Genomic DNA, 20739 nt, shown 5'->3' on the forward strand with positions numbered 1-20739 from the left:
TAGCTCAGTGCAAAGGCTCCAGGTTCAATCCCCAGTACCACAAACACACAAGAAAGTCGTTGGGAGAGTTAGAAGAGACGGCACACGTAAACGCACCCAGCACGGCCCTTGGTGCTAAAGGGACACGCGCCTTGTTTCTGCGTCACATGTCTGGTGGGAGCCAGGATGGGGCAGTGACAAAGGGAAGTAAAGGACTGGGTGTGGTGTGGTGGAAGAGACACGCGAAAGCAACACTAACGGAGTCTCAGTGGTGGTGGCGGCGGCACAGCAAATGGCTGAATGAAATTCCTTTCATTCCTGCACAACACCACTGGGAGGAAGTCATCTGTGACGCGCAGCTTCTGTGCCAGGTGTAAGGACACGCTTAATGAATGCCACTTAATGAAGAAAAAGGCTCTTATAAAACACCTGGCACGAGCAGGGTGAGGGAGTCACAGGGAAGGGGACTCTCGCCACACCTGCTGGCACTTTAATAAGCACCTTCCAGGGCATCGGCTCTCCACGGCTGGTCACCGGTGTCAGAAAGAGGTCCCTGGCCGCTGCCCACGCGCACTGACAGTTTGGGGAACCTTATTTCTTAAGGACCATATGCTCAGGTATTGGCTCACCCTGGAAGGTGATTAAAATGAATCATATCCAGCCGGAAGGGCCTGGCCAGCGTGGATCCTCCTCAATGACCCCGCGGTCTGGGTGCCGGCTCCAAGTCCCCTGTGCTTTCCACATGGAGGAGCCAAGGTACCTGGGGGATCCAGTGTAACCTGGCTCCACTAAAATGGAAAGGCAGTTATTTTAATGACTCTAGGCCCTAAAATATCTTAAGTTGTGGTGGTTTTTCTTTTCTTACTGATTTAGGAGCCAAGCTATGAAAGAAGCCTGCACATGCAAAATGTATCACTATCTACCACAATCTGAGGAGTCACTTTATTTATTTTCTTGGTGGTACTGGGGGTTGAACTCAGGGCCTTCACACTAAGTTATATCCTTGGTCCACATTTTAAAAAATTTTGAGACCGGCTCTCACTAAGTTGCTAAATGGCCCAGGCTGGACTTGAACTTGGTAATCCTCCTGCCTCAGCCTCCCAGAGGAGGCTAGGATTATAGGCATGAACAATCATGCTGGGCCTTTTTTGTTTTTTGTTTTTATGTAACTGACACCAGCAAACACCACAGAGATTTCGTAAAAACTAATGGACCCGTGTCCTCAAGAAAAATAGCAGCTCACTCATAAGCTTTCCATGCCCTGACCTAAAACTGAATTCTAAATAACACTCAATAAATAGGGTGCCATCCAGGCAGAGAGGAAGCGTGGTATCAACAGCCACCAAGTCTGCTACAATTAGTATGTGGTGACTGGCTCATTTTTAATTGAGCTCCTACTGTATGGTAAACGCTCTACTTGGCATTGAGATAGTTTACAGAACCAAGAAAGAATCAGATCCCCCGTCAGGAACTTATCTACAAGCCAAATGAAACACGTACATAAATCTCTTATATTGCAAAAAGCTCTAAATATCATAAGATACGCAATTAAAGGTTATGTGGTTTCATGCTTCAATTTTAAAACAATGCCATGAAAAGAAAAATAAAACCGAACAGCCAACATCTGTTGAGCGTGTACTGCGTGGTCCCACCTGGGGACAGGAAGGAAAGTGAGAGAAGAAAAGGCATGAGCAACAAATAGCGATTCCTGTGTCAGGATAACGACCCAAGAGACGTCACTCAGCGAGATCTGGGCAACGGAGGCGGAGGCTTGAGAGTCACAGAAGTGGAAGATCCGGCTCAGACAGTGGGGAGTGGCTTTCTGGGGGAGGCAAGGGCTGACGGTTCTGACCCTGCAATCATCTGCGATCCCGATGGTGCCACGGATTGAGGACCTGCATTCATCTTTGTGCTTCGTCCTCATCTCTAAACAATCTAGTGAGGCGAGCCATATTCTACAGATCAGGGAAAGTGGTTCAGAGAGGTTAAGGAACTTGCCCTTGGACACACACGACCTGAATGCCTGCTCTTCCCACTGTGCCACGCTGCTTTACTGAGCCAGTGCCGAGCACAGGCTAAGTACAAATGCAGAACCGCTCCTTTTCCTTTCAAGCAAGCCTTTTGCCATGATCGATATAACTTCAACCTACTAACGTGACTGTGTGATGAATTCCTCTCGTGGGCAACACACACACACACATGCGCACACACACGCGCACACACACACACACGCACACACACATGCACGCACCAACCACATTACTCGGTGGGCAAGCAAAAAAAAAAAAAAAAAAAAAAACCTCACAAGAAGACTAAGGAAATCACGATACCAAACTCCCCAAGTTCCTAAACGCATAGCTGTAAAGTGTGTGCAACTCGACAGCATATGGCAAATCAATTACTAGTTTAAATCTTAAAACAAAAACATGGCAAGTGTGGTACAGAAATAATCAAGAACAACGGTTTGGTTTAGATTACTGTGGGCCACTGGAGTTTTGAATACAATTAATCATCATTCCAGGCAATGGGAAGCCATATTGACACTTATTCCTAATTTGAATATTTAATTAGGGTGAAGTTCTTCATCAAATTATCTCAGAACTGGGAGAAAGCCTGGAAGACTTACACAATTACTGCCTTAACCCCTTACCACCTGCTCCCCCTGAGCGCAGGGCTTCCTGCCCCGGCTCTGTGAGGAGGACCTGCTCTAGCTCTGACTCGCAGACCCAGACACTGGGGTGGGGGCGCTGGTGATAGGGTTACGGCCCAGGCAATGGGAGCTACGGGCCCGCTGGGGAAGGTCTTGGGAAGTGAGCTGCTCACTGCTGGAGCTCAGACCCGATTCGGAAATGAACGCTGGACAAAGAAGAGACGAACACGGACGGTGCTACTGTGTGCCAGCCTCAGCCCATGTAACTGTTACCACATTTCTGTCAACACAATGTCCTTAGCCTCAGCTTACAGGAGGAGAAACCGAGGCTCAGAGGCATGCTATGCAAGGGAACAGCATGTGAGTGGTGTGAAGACAGCCGAGATACTTATCTCACACACACACACACACACACACACACAAACATACATACACCTCACCAAAAATAATGACAAAGGGAACACTGGAGGGTGGGGTGGGGACAACAGCTTTTCCAGGCTGCATTTTGAATATTCCTCATTGTACTAATAGACAGGGAGGAAGGTCTAAACCCAGGCCTCCTCAAAAGCACTGTGCAGTTTAAATCTTCGGACTCAAAATGCACCGCTGGGTTCCTCAAGCCAGGAAGTCACAGTGCTGCTGCCGCCCACTGCTCAGGAGAACGGGGCAGGCGAGGGACAGCAAAGCTCCAGGAAGCGATATTCTCCAGGCCAGCCAACCTGAGGCAAGGGGACAAAGTGACAAAGTGCAGCTATCCGAACCCGAGGCCAAGGGGAGCCTCGGGAGGGCATGGTGGGCACAACTGGTGTCCACAGGGACGGGAAGGCCAGGAGCAAGACGAGAAAGTGTGAGCTTGTGTTTCTTCCTTCCAAATAGCCAAGGCCCAACAGCATGTGATGAGAGTACGCGTTTGGAGGACACATTCTATTTCCTTAATGCTCTTTCATTTCACTACACAAAAAGAGTTTTGCTACATCTCACAGACTGTCTCTGATTCCATACGACCAAACGTAACACATTTCCTTCAGGGCTGGGCAGGGCTGAAGGCTGACTCTGCACACCACAGTTGGCCACATAGGTCTGGATTCCTGTCTGATTCCGTCCACTGAGATGCCAGAAAGAGCATCTTCCTGTAGTTTCAGATCAGCAACTGTCTGTGAAAGCTCCAGACAGGCTCAGTTACCCTCTTGTGGGAATCCTCACGGCTCCACTCCCAAGGGCCAGCTTCCGCAGGAAGCGGGTTAGGGGCAGAAGAAAAGAGCCCCTGCCTTGGCTCCGCAGCAGGAGACCTGGGGTCCGTCAGGCCTGCTCCGAGCCTGCTTGTCATGGGAGCAAATGGCGCCAGGAACTTTGAAACTTTCCTTTATATATTACATTAATCCACATAAGAAAATCTCTTTTAATGAGGAGTGATGTAGTTACAAACTCTCCAGAGCCATAATTAGAGCAAACTAATTGAAGTTGTGTTTTGACACACTTTCCAAACTCACGGGTGCCGGATGACATATTCACAACACCGCTGCCGCACAGCCATGGCGACGGCAAAATCATTAGGCTAATAACACTTATTTGCATTCTTATCATGCCGGAAGCTCTCCCTTAAATACTGTTTCTACTATTGCTCCTTTACTCGAAGTTTCCACGGGAAGATATTAACAGTAATTATTAGTACTTTAGTGGAATTTTAATGTGAAGAATAACAACGTGCATTAACATACGTTGAACGACGGTTCGTTTTCTTAACACCCTCGGAAAGTTGGGGGTTCCTCCTCAGCCCTCATCCCCGCAGCCCAGGGGTGACCAGAGGCGAGCGGCTTCAGCTTCACAGCTCGGGGGCCACACCTGGGGGGATCTAAAGCCTGGGTCTCTGACTACTGTGTTTCAAATGTTTGATGAGAAAAGTCTTTCTTTTCCCCTTTTTTTAAAAAATAAAATAGTTAAGCAGAAATTTTTTCCGAGCCATTAAAAAAATCTCCATTTACAACACAGTCTTTGGTAATAATGCTAATGAATTCCAGGAGGACATGCTTTGGCCAGTCTCTGTCGCCACCCTTGCGGTGATTAAAGGCAGACGTGGGGGGTGAGGCCTCCCGTGAGCAGGGCTGGGGGTGGGGCAGGCTGGATCTGTCAAGGCGGAGGAACCCTGCACCACCAACAAGGCCAATTTTTTGGATGCTTAACTCAGACACTCACATACAGAGAGGAAGACTCGACAGCTCTAAATAATGGTTATTAATGACACTCTCTTCTATAGTGACAAATTGCTTCTGAAATTTAGAATCGAAGAGGGATGAAGAGGGAACATGTTCCACTGAACGTGACAGGAAATGCCAGCGAGAACACAGCGTTTCCGCTCCCTTAGGCGGGAGAAGGCCAGGGACCCCTGCTCTAGGTGCTGGGCTCTTGCACAAGGGTAGTAATGATGACAGCCAGCAGTCCCTTGGAGCCTCCTGGCAGTTCACGTTGGTGGCCCAGGGTGCATCCCAGCAGTGAGAATCATAAATGCTGGGCGAGCTCCATTTAGAGGTGAGCGCCCCATTTGGGGTCAGGCTGGAGAGTTGCTCAGATGCCAGGCTTCTGTATGTATCTTGGCATCAACAGAAACAACCACCACATCATTCAGAGCTCAGGAGAAAATGTCTTAGAAAATGCACATTTGTGTTGAATTTCGAACTATTTGAATGTATGTCACGGGATGTCAGATCTCCACTGCGGAAGAGTTCAGTGGGTGGCGAAAGTGCTTACTTCCAAGAATGGCAAGGACTATATAAATACACCCCTTTCAAGTTTGGGAGTTTTCTGTTGCTTAAGTTACAATCCTTGTACCAATCTGCCATTTTCCAAGTCACTGATTACTCTCAAAAAAATAAAAAAGGAAACTAACTCTCATGGCTGTAGCAACACTCGAAATCACAGTATTTATTCTCTCCATTTAAGTTTTATTACACTTGAACCCTGCGTGCCGAAACACCTACCTCCCATATAAAAGAAATGAAGAAAAAAGCCAAGCCCCAGACCAGGGGCACCACACTTCCATTCCAGATGATCTAGTCTAATCTTATAAACTGAAATATTTAAAGAGTCTCTAAACCTCGCTGACCTTACTTCTAAAAACCAAGAACATATGGGCACTGCTAGCTTTTCATCTTCTTCCAGCTACTAAAATATCCGCCTTTCCAAAATTCAAGAGCCGGGGCGCTGCCAAACTCAGATTCATAACGGGCTGTGTGCGTGAGAGTACCGGGCGGGCAGCGAACCGTCTTCCATGAAAACAGCACAGCCGAACAAAGGACCCGAGGCAACATTCTTCTCCTCTTTCCCGATCCATCTCAAGAGCTGTGGGAAACAATCTGGTTAGAGAAATAAAGCCCTGCTGAGGAGGCGGTGGGATATGGATATCGGCCATGGGCTAGACTGTCATATTTGGTTTCATAATAGGTCACACCCTCTGGCCGCAGAAAACAGTTCCTAAGAATCAGGACGCCCCGAGGCTCCCTGCAGGCAGGCAGGGCTGAAGGTGGCCCATGGCTCCCTGCCTGCCCCTGCAGACCCTAACCCTCTGTCCTTCATTAATCTGATCTCTCTAAGGTCAGTCTTCCCGTGGCTTAAACTTACAGCATGGTTATAAAGATTAAAACTATATATGTGTGTGTGTTTATGTACATACATGCATATATCGTGTGTTTACACAATGCCTTGCACAAGATGCTCAGAAAACTGTAGCTGAAATAATGATGATGATGATAATTGTATTTATTATAATAATAGTTAATATTATTATTCAACTGGAAACAAAACATCTGCTACTCAAGAAGGATATTCAAATTGAATTTGACCCTACCCATGGGCAAAACCTCGACCCAAATAAACTCAAAAGGCCTTTTGAAAGTTACTGCAAGCAAAGGATTTTATTAAATATCCAAATTAATAATTGAAACCTGGCCTTGAAATACAACAGCATAGTTGGGGGGTGTGTAATAAAACCCCAGGAAATAGCACTGGTGTAACGCTCATTTTTACTTTATTTGGCGGCTAGATTTACACTGAGAGACCCAGGTGAAATATTCCGTAGAGCTACCTGCAAATAGACTGTCAGCTTCCACTCTGATAAAAGGTAAAATATCCTCCACTAAATGGTCTGGTTCACAAAACCGACCCTAAAGTGAACTGATAAATCTGTTCTGACACACAGAAAACTATTTTCATAATCCTGAAAAAGGCCTCTCTTCAAACCCCGGAGCAGGAGCTGGCTGCACAAAGAGCCCTCACACACACGAGCATTCCCTGGGCCCAGGAGGGAATGATTTTACATTTATAACCCTGTTTCCTGGGACCAGCTCCACCAAAAAGCACATGTAATCATCACAACCTCCGAGAAAAATAAGACACTCACAAAAAAGTCACAACAATCACGAAGATAGCACATTTACAGGCAGCAAATACCTTGTCAAAATCTGATGCGAGAGACTGAGAGCCCAGGCCGGCTCAGAGGTGGGAGCTGTATTGAGTAATAGTCAATTCTTCATTAAACAGAAGCTCTGACTTCCCAAGAAGCCCTATTAAAAATTAATATCAAAAAGTGTATTGCTCAGCCTAAACTCATCATTCATATCTAACAATACCAAACTGCATTCTAATGAAATTTCTCCTTCAAAATTACCCTGACACCAACACTAAGTTTGGGGCTGCTAGAGGGGCAGCAGCCATGGCTCCCTGTGCCAGCACTTTGAAGTTACTCACACCGCCTCACTGGGCAGGTCTCTTTCACGTCACTCGTATGCTCCCCAGAATAAATCACACTGCCTGGAACTGCACTGAAGCAAGGGCCTTGAGGCCACCAAGGGGATGCTGACGGGCACCCGTGGTGTGACCATCACGTGTTCCCCTCGGTCAGCACCTATGGCATGAGAGCACCGGCCCTGGCCAAGATTCACACATCTGAGTGTGGCTGCAGACAGCACAGGCCATGCCTGGGGATGGGAGCTCCAGGCAGTCGAGTTCCCACCACCACAGCACACTCAGGACATCCTTACCCCTGGCTGCTGCTCAGAAGCCTGGAGAAATTGCTGGCTCTTGACGAAAGCTTCACCACTAGAGACCTTGTGACCACATGCAACAGTGACATTCTACAAGCTAAAGATAGCTGGCCTGCCCAGTTCAGAACCTAGCTGGGACACCAGCTGTGTGGCCCTGGGCAGGGTAAGTTAACTCTTTCATCTCCATTTTCTCAGCTTAAGACCCGGCTGCTAACTGTCTCTGCCTCAGAGTGGTATTAGGCTGCAGTGTTTATAATGGGCTGGAGCAGGGCCTGATGCAGTCCATGTGATGTATGTCCCTGTTGGCTGGCTGGCTGGCTAGATGGACAGATGGATGTCTGATCCTAGGCATCTACACCAACTCACTTTATATACTGAATGAATGTGTTCTGTGAGTAATTCCCATTCGCTAGGCACCTGGCACTCGGAGGCCCCTTCCATCTTGGGGCTGCGTTTTCACTGTACAAGTCCTGTACCAAGTGGGATGACAGCTGAAAGCACTCGCTAGGTTTTGATGCATAGCAATACAACATCATCATCCTTGTTGCTGCTGTGTGACCAGCCTTTTCCAGGACTTTAAAAAAGAAAAGGAACACGAGAATCCCTGTCACCAATAAGCAGCAAACTCAGCCAGTGTGGTGGAACAGAAAAACAGGCGGCAATGACAGGGAAGCAGGAAATGCCAAATTGTATGGTGCTGGCAGCTGCAGCAGAGGAAGGGAAACAGCGTGGGCCAGGCTTTCGGGACTGGCTGTGGCTACGGCAGCGGGAAGGAGGCAGGGACCAAGGGAAGCACCCTGGGGGTGCAGTCTAACTCCTGGGGACAGGCTGGCACAAGGGGAGTGCGTGGCAGTGGGCTGACCAGAGGGGCTTTTGAAATGATAACGACAGGCCCAGGACCCATGAGAAGGTGCCTAATTAATGTGGGCTGGCGTGGGAGGCAGGTCAGACAACAGGAAGCAAGGGAAGGCTCCCTGTGAGGACGGTGTGATTGAAAAGCCCAATGGGACCAGGCCGGTTGACCGAGGACTTTCAGTTAGGAACAAAGGAAGCAGTGTGGGCTGCCGGGATGGAATAATACTTGCGCTTCGGGTGCCCCTCCCTGCCCGGCTCTGGGTGTGGGTCCTGCCCACCAGGGCCCCTCTCTAAAATAGCCAGGCTGCTGGGCTTCCTCCAGCCACTCAAGGGGTGGAGATGTCTCAAATAGCAGAGCTATTATTTGTGCGCCCTGGGCGATAAAACCCTGCACCCCAGTCTTCACTATGAAAAGAGTGTCACATCAAGGAAAGAAATGAAAATGCGCATCCCAGCCTCAAACAAAATGCTTTGTTTTGTGTCGCTTTCCTGCAACACAGGAGAAAGTCTACCTGCCCTCAGAGGTGTCAATGTGCGGCGGGACCTGTGCCAAACAGCAAGCCCCAAACCTTCCAGGAGGGCAGGGCAGATGCACACCTACCTCACACTGCCCCTTGCCACTGTGGCAGAGGAGCTCAAATCACCCCATGGTGTGTTCACTAGTGTGCGGGAGAAAGAGCTCCTGGAGTCACCCCTTGCTGCTGCCTTCCAATGGTCACCTTGGGCAGACCCACACAACCCTTCCCAAATGAAGAGCCTTTAAACCTTGCTGAGCCTTGCTCTGCTGAGCCCCCGGGAGGAACTGCTGGGCCCTCCCACAGGCAAATACCCGCAGCGCCAAGCCATCTGGCACTCAGAACAGGTAGTGGGCACCGGCACGGAAAGAGGAAGATGAGTGGTCTGAGTGGTGCAGGCCTCTCAGGTGACAGATGTCATAAAATACAAAGACCATTTTATAATTGAAAACTGACAGAGGCAGCCTGAGGACCTGAGGTGTCAGCGTAGACAAGGGGACTCCATGTCCACTGCTGAGTCTGACAGTGCATGAGGTAATGGAGTTGGTCCCCGAGTCTGGCAAGGAAGGCAGGGGCGGTAGACAGGACAGAGCATGGCTTGCTTGTGAGCTCTGGCAATGGGTGTGCTTGGGGATGAGTTTGGGCAGCGTGCCCTGAATTCCAGATCACCAAAGTGTGATTTCTTTTCTCTTGCAGAAAGGGCCATTAACCTTTCAGATGACAGCCCTGGGACTGGAGTGATGGAACGATTTCTGAGGTCAGCAAGGATCTATGTTCTCCAAACCTGACATCGACATGCAAAAGTTGTGACTGAATCCAGGTGTCCCTGAGAGGAAGACTAAGTGCATGTGACAGATCTTCTGCAATCAAAATGCCCCATTTCCCAGAGTAGCTGTCACAGATTGATAACATCCATGCAAAAAGTTAAGTACAATTATGTCTGTCACCGAGAAACAGACTTTGGGACCTGTGACTGACAACTCACTGGAAGCTGACAAATCACCAGAGATCACGGGTATACCTCAGAGGAGCGCCAGGCCACCATCTAAGGGACATGTGGGATAGGGCCAGGTAGGCTGCACCTCAAGGGACACTGTGAGCCCGGCAACTGGGAAATGACCCATGTGCTTCACGGTCTGGTGGGAAATGAGCCCTTTCTCCTAGGGAAGGATAGGATCAGAGAAGGGGATCAAAGGATGTGGCCATGGCCCAGGGCCTGTGGGCAGTGGCTTCTCCCTCAGGACCGTGGTATGCACAGCTGGACAGCCCAGGCAGACGGGAAGGGAGTGCAGCTCCTGGAACCAACATTCCAGAATTTTTAGGGCAACCCCGGCCAAAGGCCACATCTACATGAAACATCCTGCAGCTTCCAGCAGGCTGAGGTCCAGGTACTCATTTGAGACAGACACTGAGTGGGGCAAAACGGCATGTGTCGGCTCCCACATGCCAACTCTGGGCCGAGACTCCGTGTGGACACTACTGGAGCCCGTGTCCTGCAAGGCCTCTGCGTGTCTCTATCCTGGGCTGGTGCCACAGCACCCTCTCGGCCACCATCCAGGTCTCCGTCAGCACCATCAGCACTGAGAGAGGAAGGCAGTCACCGCAGCCACAGGAGCAAGCCTCAGAGGCCAGTGCCCTCTCTCTGTGTCCTCCCTGCCCACCGCAGGTCCCCCAGGTTACTCTTACCAAGGACTCTGCTGAACCTGAATTTCTCAGGGAAGATGGTACTTTTATTTTGGTGGTGGTATAGGAGATTGAATCTAGCCTTTTTAAAAAAATTTTGAGACAGGTTCTTGCTAAGTTGCTGAGGTGAGCTTGAACGTTTGATCCTCCTGCCTCAGCTTCCCAGAGTACCAGGATTACAGGGGTGCGCCACCACACTCAGCAAGATGGTACATTTCTTAAATAACACTTAAGAAGCGTGATTACTCTAAAGCCATCAAAGGCCTGAAAAACTCTAACGCTATCTGGCCCCCTAGGCAGTCAGGAGCTCATGACCCCCAGCCCCACCCCCACCCCCACAGCTTCTTCAACACCACAGAATTTCCATTTTGGGTAGGTTTATTTATTAATTTTTACAAATGTTGAGAATATCCAGCATTAGGTTCTGGTGGTTCCCGGAAGCCTTCTCCTTCCGATCCCACCCCAAAACACTTCTACTCTCCTTGATGTACGGATCAGTAGGTACCCAAAGCTGGCCACCGCTCCGGTCAAAGCTCAGCCCTGTACTCAGGCAGCTGTCCCGTGGGCCGTGCAGTAGTAATGCCACCTGACAAGGTGGCAGGGGCAGGGGCAGGGACAGGTCCCTGGCTACACACAGCAGGCTGTGTTCCACCCTCCCTAGCCTGGTGCCCAGCGTGTCGCCTCACACACACGCTGCTGGCTCACGCCTCCTTGGATCAGCTCCTGTGCCATGCACTGGATGACCCTGAGTGCCTTAGCGTGCACTCATCACCTCTCATCCCTTGGATCCTGCGGGTGCGGTGGCTGTGAGGAGATGTGGAGTATTGATTCTGTCACTTGGCACGTCGGAGCTCCCTAATGACTCTGTGTCATCTCCACGTTTGATAAGCACACCTCTGACGTCTTTATCAAGTGCTGATTCCACTGCTCAGCAAGCCAGGGGCAACAGCCCACCAGGACTGCCTCCCCTTAACAGAGAACCACTTGCTTGTCCACACTGGGGGCTCCTGGTGCTCAATCTACTGGATCCCTCTGCCTCCCGGAGCTTTTCCAGACCTTGGTCCTGGCAGCAGAAGAACCTTCCTTCCAGGCAGGGTGCAGCGTGAGACCCTGTGTATGTGTCTGTATGGCGGGGGTGCTGCCAAAGCCGGGCAGGTGCTTCCCCTATCCACACCCCTGTCCAAGGCAGCAGCACTGCTGAGCAGTGGGAAAACCCTACCTGCTGACGCTCAAGGCTGACTCACAGCCAGGCCGGACCAGAAGAGGGGTGAGGGAATGGATACGCGGGGCCCTGGGCCAGCTGCCCTCCTCTCCCAGCTGGACACTGTGCATGAGGGATTCGCGGAGGACAGGCATCCACTGCCCATCTGGAAAACGGGGCTCCATGTCTTGGGGAAGCGGCCTGCCCTTCTCCACTTGTCACCTGCCAAGAGCAAGTGTGACTGTCTGCTGCGAGCTGAAGACTCAGCGCAGGGAACAGGAGCTCTGCTGGCCACTTTATGCTGCCTTTTGACACAAACTCTGCCACACATGGCATCCAGCTCACTGGACAGGGCCAAGGAGGACCCGTCTCCCCAGGGACTGGCGTCTCCTTTCACCACGAGCATCTTCCGCAGTAATGAGGCAACCACAGGCAGGATGCTCTTATTCCCAGGGCGGTGCCTGCCTCTGAAAAGGGAAGGCATCGCTAGGACATGAAGTCCACCAAAAGACCCTTTTGTCTGAAATCATGTTGAGATGACAGCTCTGTAGGAGTGATGACAGAAAAAATGGAGGCATTCTCTAGCTTTAGGGAGGCATGCCCAGGCTCGGGAAGGCAGCTCGTCTGCCTGGGCTCCTCCCTCTTCCTCCCAGCTCTGGTCAGCGGGGAGAATGCTGGTGCTCCCGGCCCTACACTCCTTCCAGCCACCTCCTAGTCAGTCAGTAGAGGGCGCTGCGTCACTACTCTCTGCACGGCCTTGGCTTCAGCGGCTCGCTCCCTGTCCACACAAAGAGCACACTTGAAGACCTGTTTCTAACGCCTACGGTTTCAATACTCTACGAAAAAACAGCACAAATCACAAACTTGCTATAACATGCTGTGGCATGGCCTATGTAAAAAGTACACAGGAAAAAGATTTGAAGGAAAATACAACAAAAGCTTAGGAGCAAATATTTGCCCCCGCAAATGGAATTTGCTTTCCTATTATTTTCTACATTCTACCAATTTTCTACAAGCCTGTGTTGCTCTTGTAATTGAAAAGGTCCCATGGTGCTCAGAGATTTGAGGGTCATCTGGAAGGGCTGCAGCACACGTCCTCAGGAATACATGCTGGGGACCAGGAGGGCGCTGGGACCGGGAAATCCTGGGGGCTGGAGCTTTCCGTGCCTGGGGAGGGCCTTGACCTTTGCCCGGGACAGAAAAGGTTGAACTGCCTCTTCTGGGAAGTTTACGGACCCCTGATGCCTCCAGGAATGAAATAATGCACTTGTCCTCTCCTAAGTCTTCAATGAAAATTCAGGCAAGTACTCAGCATTTCATTTTTTTAAAAATCAGAGATCTTGGGTAGGAAAACAATACTGGAAAAAAAAAAAAAACGCTGAGAAATCTCACAAAGGACAGAAATGATAACCCATGGTGAATTAGGAGCTTGACTGGGTGCACACAGCACCCGTAAATCACAGTACCGGGGAGAGGAGGGCTCAGGATAGACAGTGGTTTTTACCTGGCAGCATTAATGTGCATTCAGTGATCCTACCACACTCTGGCTGGCTTAACTCAGCCGAATTAGAATACATTTTATATTGACTAATTTGACATTTGTTTTATTTGGCAAGTAAAACAAAACTGATCCAATTTCCTTGCAGCCATTGTAAACCCTAAACTGTACAACAGAGGTTATAAAATATATAAGCCTTATAAACACTTTGTTCCGATACCCTCTGATTCCACTGGGCAACCAGCGGCGGGTGTGCTCAGCCTTGTGGCCTCAGTGACAAGTGACCCTCCTCCCCCTCTGGCAGGCAAGCATCTGGAAGAGCACCTGGGAAATGCAGCTCCATCCTTAAGCAACGGGAATTTAACACAGGCCCAGGTGGTCCCCATTTCTGGGCCTTTCCAGATTCTGTAATGTCAACCAGGAGCAGCAGTAACCACTGTGGAACTATGTGGCTTCCCAGGCTCCGCAATGAGCCCAATCCAGAGCTGACCCCAGCACAGGTGCCGGATCCTGAGCACAGGTGATTCCACACCCCAGTGACTGTGCCATCCTGCTCCTGAAAGGGTCTGCCCATACGTATTCACCCACGTAGAACGTTTGTGGTACATTCCCATTTACGTGACATTAATCTGCAAATGACACCACCTCACCTTCTTTGCTATTTATTTACATTTGTAATCCCTTTCTCAAATTCAGTCCACATTGCTGTTTGTTCCTTTCCCCAAAACAATTTACTACTAGTGATGCACAGGGTTTCTCATTGTGGTTGTTGCTGTTGTTGTTGTTGTTTTGGTTTTATGAAATAGGGACTTGCTACATAGTTCAGGCTGAACTCACTATGTAGCCCTGGCTGGTCTTGAACTCACACTGATCCTCCTGCCTCAGCCTCCCACAGTGCTGGGGTTATAATATGCCACCATGTCCACTGCATGGGTTTTTAATATGACAGGATTCATCTCATCATCTGCTTTTTGCAAAAAATGTGGACTGATACTCCCTCTACTAAAACTGAAGCTAGGTGAAGAGTGGCCTGCAGTTTGATCTACTTCTCAGCTTGTAGCTCATTGGGCAAGAAACCATATAGCAGTGAACATAGTTACTGAGGGACACTTTTGAGCCTCAAATATATCGCTGGCTGAGGCAGAGAGGGAATTCTGCCTACTGGAGGCCAGAAATCCCAGCCATGTGGCTACCACACATGAATCTATACATATCCACGAGCTCTTTCAAATACCAAGCCCATTTTAAGTTGCATATTCTGCTATTTCAGGAGCCTGCAGCCTATGCACAAGATAGAAGACAGAATGACCTTTACATTCAGGTAATGCACAGATTTCTACCTGGGCTTTAAAAATCCCCTCAGGCATGAGTTTAGACTAACCTTCTACAAGTGTCATCTGTATCCCACACCATTTTAGCAGATCGAAGTGGCGTATTCTGCAATGCACACCCAAAGCCCCGTGACCGCAAGACACCACCAAGGAGCCTCACCTGGGAAGGTTGGGGGCTGGGGTAGAAGCAGCTGACGACTGTGATGGCGTCGTGGGTTGAGATGAGTCATGATTTCTTGGTACTCTGCCCATTCGATACCAGATCCCCATGCTGTTCAATTCCCTTTAGGAGAAAAAAGAGATGTTCATGGGTCTCTTGAGCTGGGAGCATTTACTTGAGCCACAAAACAAACCAACTCATTTGAAAGAGTCAAAGCCGCAACCCCCAGGGAGCCAGGTCTTGCCAGGTAGGAAGGGTCACAGCCAGAGGCTAGTGTGGACGTGACCGTGCCAACCAGGCAGGCCTTTCTGACACCGCCATCTCCTCCAGCCACCCTGAGCCGCCTTCCTATCCTGACTATATGTTCCTTGCTCTGGGTCTTTAAAATGCTTCGTGTTACCACCCTGTTATCGTAAGCTACATGACGAGCCACACGAAGGCCTTCACACAGTTAGAGTGAGATGGCTGGATGTACAGAGTGACAGACACGGTCGGCTGGGTTTTAGCCATGAGAGCGTTATCCCCACCCTATCACAACACACCCTCATTTCAGGATGCAGCCCCTCGGAGCCAGCATCACCACAGAGAACTTCACTCCACGGTCAGATCATTTGGGAAGACATCGTCTAACCACACAAGCCAAGCATACGTCCCGCGAGTCACAATTAACAGTGAGCAGACATTTTGTCAGGCTTGACAGCCACATGACCCCATGCTGCAGCTGTGCTTATGAGATAGGGACTTGAGGTCCCTAAATTGCCCAGGCTAGGCTTGAACTTGCCATCTTCCTGCCTCAGCCTCCTAGAATGCTGGGAGTATAGGTATACCTTGTGCAGGAGTTGTACCAGGATGATTTTAGCCACAGATAGCTTCACAACACCCCCACAGAACTGTGTCTTTCAGACCAGAAGCAAATGAATAGCATCCCTTCAAAAAACTCACTAAAATTTTTATTTCTTGGTAAGCTTCTCAGTATACCCCAGCAACTCTTCTAAAGCTCAGTTCTGTCAATTCTGATCAGTTACCCACCTTTCACGGAGTCATGATCCAGACTGCCAGGCTTTGGAGGAGCCCTTTTGAATTGAGGTGTCTACACCCACACCCTACTCCTGTAGGTATCCCCATGTCCCTGCTCAGTGACATGTGGAATGGTACCTGTTTTTAAGAATAAATGACACAGAACTGGAAATATGGAATTCTCTTTCCTTATTTAAAAATAACTCTGGAATTCTTCCTCTGGAAAAGAATTTTTAGCCCAAGATGAAATTAAACAATACATTAACAGTCTTTCCAAAATAATATCAAGGAAAAAATTCCAGTTTGGATGATCAAGACAAATATTGGTAAAAATCTATTACTTTAGAATTGTTTAAATTGGTTAAAATTGCATCTTTTTACAATAGCATGGTTTATGGTTAAAATACACACAGTTACTAAAATTGGACTTGAAGAGTTCATTACTAAACTGTTGGCTTCTACTATTTGTATGTAAATGGCTGCATCCAAGTTATTGAACTGTGGTTATTCTCTTAACTATTTCCTACTCCTGCAATACTGTCTGCATAATTAAACTGTGCTGCAGAACAGGATTTTTGAGTGTACAGTACAGGAAGGGAATGACCACAGGGTCTTTCTTTTATTTTCCCTTTTTTTTTTTTTTGGTGTAGGGACTGAACTGAGATCCTTACACATGCTAAGCCTGTGCTCTACTGAGCTACATACATGCCCAGCCTGAGTCATTATTGTTGTCCTCCTCCTCCACTTTTTTTTTTTTTTTTTTTTTTGGTACCAGGAATCAAACTCACAACCTTGGGCTTCCCAGGCAGGTGCTGTGCCACTGGGCTATATCCCCGACCCCTCCTCCACCTTCTTCTTGTGTTGGAGATTGAACTCAGGGCACTGAGCCACATCCTCAGCCCTTCTTAAATCGTGAGACAAGGTACATGTGTAAACTCAGTACTCTGGGATGCTGAGGCAGAAGGATGGCAAGTTCAAGCCCAGCCTGGGCAACTTAGGGACTCCAAGTCCTTAAGAACCACAAAATCTTCATTCAGAGCATTTGGGTCCCATAGCTGAAGAGTCTAAAGAAACTGCAGTGTATGAGGAGGACATGACTCTCCCTTTCTGTAGTGCCTGCTCCCTACTCCTCGGCCTCACAGCAGGTCTCATCCGTGTCTGGCATAGGAGGAAAGGGCCTGTCCTGGAGAGTCAAAGGCAGCTCTCAGCTCAAATGAGCAAGAATGAAGCAGAATACATAACAGACCCAGGAGGCCGACCTCTGGACCACCTAAGAACACACCTGGTGACAAGTGTGATGCCTGCAAAGTGTGGCTAGAGGAGGAGGGACATAGCCAACCCGGCTGCAGGCCACCTGCCACAGATTCACCTGGGAGACCCAAGTTTCCACTCTGATCTCTACCTCACCTCCTTATTTTGGGGGCAGCCACACCCTCCCTGACTGTCCTTGAGTTCCGATGGAGCTGACTGTGCTTCCTGCTCAGCCTGGTTAATCAGGGGACAGTTTCCAGATAGCACTGACCAGTTCAGGGTGCACCAACCCTAGCTGGATCAGCCATGACTGAGACTGAATTCTAGAACTTCTGTGTGAACCACCTGGAATGTACTTTACCCTGTGCCTCTGGACTTAAACCTTGAGGAAAGGTGCCCCACCATGGCTCCCTGGGGAGATCAGGTGTCAGGGGCAGTCCTCTTGGAGGACCAAGAGCAAGGAGGGGACAGGGAAGCTAAGTCCTAGGCATCCTTTGAGTTCTTGGTTCCAGCAACTGGAAGCCAATCTGGTCTCTGAACTTTTCTGTTATGCCATTCACAGAACCTTGCTTTAATTGAAGCCAGTCTGGACTGGGTTTTCTGTCACAATTAAAGAAGTGAAGAGTGAGATCTTGAGATTCCACTGCAGTTCGTATTTATGCAGTAGTCACAGGGTCAGACCTTGGTCCTATGCTGAGGCTTGCAGGGAACGGACATGAGTGGGCCCTGGCTTAGCAGTTTCCTCTCCCTGGGAAGACAAACATCTGACTGAAAACCCATAGCGAGGTTCCAGGGAGCATGCAATATCTGTGTTTCTTCCAAGAGCAGAACCCTCCAGGGGATGCCTAGGGTGCCTGGAATAAAACCCAGGCAGCCACCATATCCCAGAAGGCTCTGTCACTTTCCATAGCCGCAGTGCTCTGTCCCTGCTTGCGCTGTCCAGCAATGCACACTGCTCCCCGGCCCTGAAACATGGCACGTCCGCCCCTCTTCCCACTGACTCTTCTGCTTGGGCCAGCAGCTCTGCCTTCTCACCTCACACAGTTCTCGGACTGCATCCTCAGGAGTGACCTGAGCACCCCAGGGAAAGCAGCAGCCAAGAACAGTGTCCCTAGGACTCACCCAATGAACGTGTACTGAGGAGGCGCCTGCTTGGTCCGGCCCATGATCCGAATGTCGCAGATGGCAGCTTCGGTTGAATCCCGGGGGATGAACTTAATGCACAGCCTCTTCTTCCTAAAAGCTACCTCCTCTGCAGGAAAGGACAACAGGGAAGATGTGAGTCTCTGGCGATGCCATTCTCTGCTCTGAAAACCCCGTCTTCCGCATGTCCCCTTCCCAGTGGCAGAAGTGATGGGTTACCCTGGCCACCCGACAGAAGGGCTGTGCTCTACCCCCTGCCTTCCCCGGGGCTCGGCGCACAAGCTGTGACAACGGGGTGTGTCAGTCACCCTGCCCCGTGCCCAACCTGACCCCAGACATACCAGCTGAGAGGCGCTAAGCTTAGGTTTAAGGTCAGGACCTCAGGACCAGGACCCGAAGGAGCCCACAGTCTCTGCAATAAGCCCCAGGGCAGCTTCTGAGGTTCAACAGTTCCCCTACATGGACCTTTCTTTTTCACTTTTTAGCACAGAAATCTTCACGCATACTACAAAAAGAGGGAACAGCAAAATGAATCCACACATGCTCCTGCCCCCACTTTGAGCACAGCGAGAGTGGACAGGTTGGTTCTGTAGCTCCCCCATCTCTCTAGCTTTGCAACATTCCAAGTGAACCCCCAACACCACACTGTGCGCCCCAGCCCTGTCTCAGAAGGCATCTGCGATTGATGGTTTTGCCAACACGATCACCATGCCATTATCATTTCTAATGAAATCAACAAAAGTGCGTCATAACTCCCAACAGATGGGCTCCATTTGAGTTTTCTCCAAGAGCTCAGGATGTCATTGTACTGTTGATTTGTGTGGATCAAGACTCAGGTAACGTCTGTGCCCTGCCTTGGCTGGTCAGGTCTCTCTGCTGCCCGCGCCCTTGTTCTTTAGGGCACTGACGTGCTGCTGAGACGCGGCCACCCCTTTTTGCTTGCAGTAATGTGAGAGAGCTAAAGGCTGGATTAGACTCAGGCTGGTTCTTTGAGCTGACAAGCTGACAGGTGGCTTGTGTCCTCCCCACGTATCACATCACAGAGTCACTTCCTTCGGTTGGGTTCCTGAACTGTCAGCCTGGGACCTCCGTCACTGAGTTCTCCAACTGCCACTCCTGGAGCAGTTTTCTCCTCCGCAGGTGACAAACGCTAAGGTCCATACTTCTACAAGGGTTTCAGGATGGTGACTTTCTAATTCTGCCTTCCCTTTTGCACTGACTAGCTGGAATTCTTCGACATAAAAGCAGTTTTTCTTCATCCACTTCATAGTCTCCCTGAAGTAGGTTTATACAGGCAGAGTGTGTGATTCTTTTCTCATACTTGTCAAATCTAAGCACAATGATCTGGTGCCCTTGCAAATGCCGGTGCTGACCAGTGAGGTGGGTCCACTTGTGGTTTTGAATACTCTTTTCAAACAACCCATGAGTCCGTGGTGTCTGAGTTGAAGCCACCTTTCTGCCATTTTCTGGTACTGTGCTCTTAGGAGAGTTACTTAGTCCTTTAGACCTTCGTTTTGTTATCTGTAAAAGGGATTGGTGACGCCTCACCCCAAGGGACTTCAGGTGGACACAAGGTGATAACACTCGATTCCCTCAGCCAGTGCCTGGCACATAGTAAGTGCTCAGCAAAGAACAGCCATGAGGGAGCTTACTATCAAAATGACAAGGACCGCTCCAAGTACGTAATTGATGTCCCTGCTTGGTATTGACCTTCAAGACCTTCCCATTCTGTGGTAGAAAATGTGAACATTTATAGCCCATTTAAAGCAAGGAGTGAATGAGGGGGTGGTAGCCCCACCTGCATGTTCAATGAGGATAGAATCAGTGGTACTGTTTGGTGGTTGCTGTTTTTTGGGTGGAGGGCGAGATTTTTTTTAAAAGACCAGATTGAAACTAGAAATGCTGTGAGTCCTTTTCCCGGGTGTAGAAGCTGAGGACTACACAAGATCTGAATCCAGATCCCAAACACTGTCCCTAGTAAGGTGGGAATAGCATTCTTGGGAGAGGAGTGCCCAGGGTAACCCCGTACCTTCAGAAATTATTAGCCACTAAGATCAGCCTTGGAAAGTGGGGCAAGGGGAGACCTTTCTCCAAGTAACCAAACACAGGTGTTCAACTTGCTCGTGGCTTTTCCATCTCTCCCTCTGCGGCATGCGCAGGGTAAGGGATGGAGCCACTCATTACACATGCTTAAGCAGGCCTAATTTTAAGTAAACATATTATACATAGTCAATAGAAATGTGTTCACTCATGCTAATGAACACAGGGAAAGTACACAGCACTTTACTAAAACAAACAACCTTCCCGTTTTTAAGTGCTGTATGATGGTACTAAACTATATTTTAAATTAATTACAGGAGTCTCATCTTTTTGGCTGACTGTATGAAATCAGGGCCTTAAATACTCTCCCACAACACAGG

General features: G+C 49.3%; 1 protein-coding gene across 1 annotated transcript in view; it reads right to left on the reverse strand.

Moving 5' to 3' along the window:
* Positions 1-20739, reverse strand: part of Mvb12b (multivesicular body subunit 12B) — a 167315-nt gene that overhangs the window by 80662 nt on the left and 65914 nt on the right. Inside the window, exons 5-6 of the mRNA XM_013513279.1 lie at positions 18299-18428; positions 14909-15031 (exon numbers count right to left, since the gene is read on the reverse strand). Of these exons, the coding sequence (XP_013368733.1) occupies positions 14909-15031; positions 18299-18428 (253 nt within the window). The remainder of the gene's footprint in view (positions 1-14908; positions 15032-18298; positions 18429-20739) is intronic.

The sequence above is a fragment of the Chinchilla lanigera genome, unplaced genomic scaffold (genome assembly GCF_000276665.1).
Source record: "Chinchilla lanigera isolate Chin_1 unplaced genomic scaffold, ChiLan1.0 scaffold00018, whole genome shotgun sequence".
Classification (NCBI taxonomy): domain Eukaryota; kingdom Metazoa; phylum Chordata; class Mammalia; order Rodentia; family Chinchillidae; genus Chinchilla; species Chinchilla lanigera.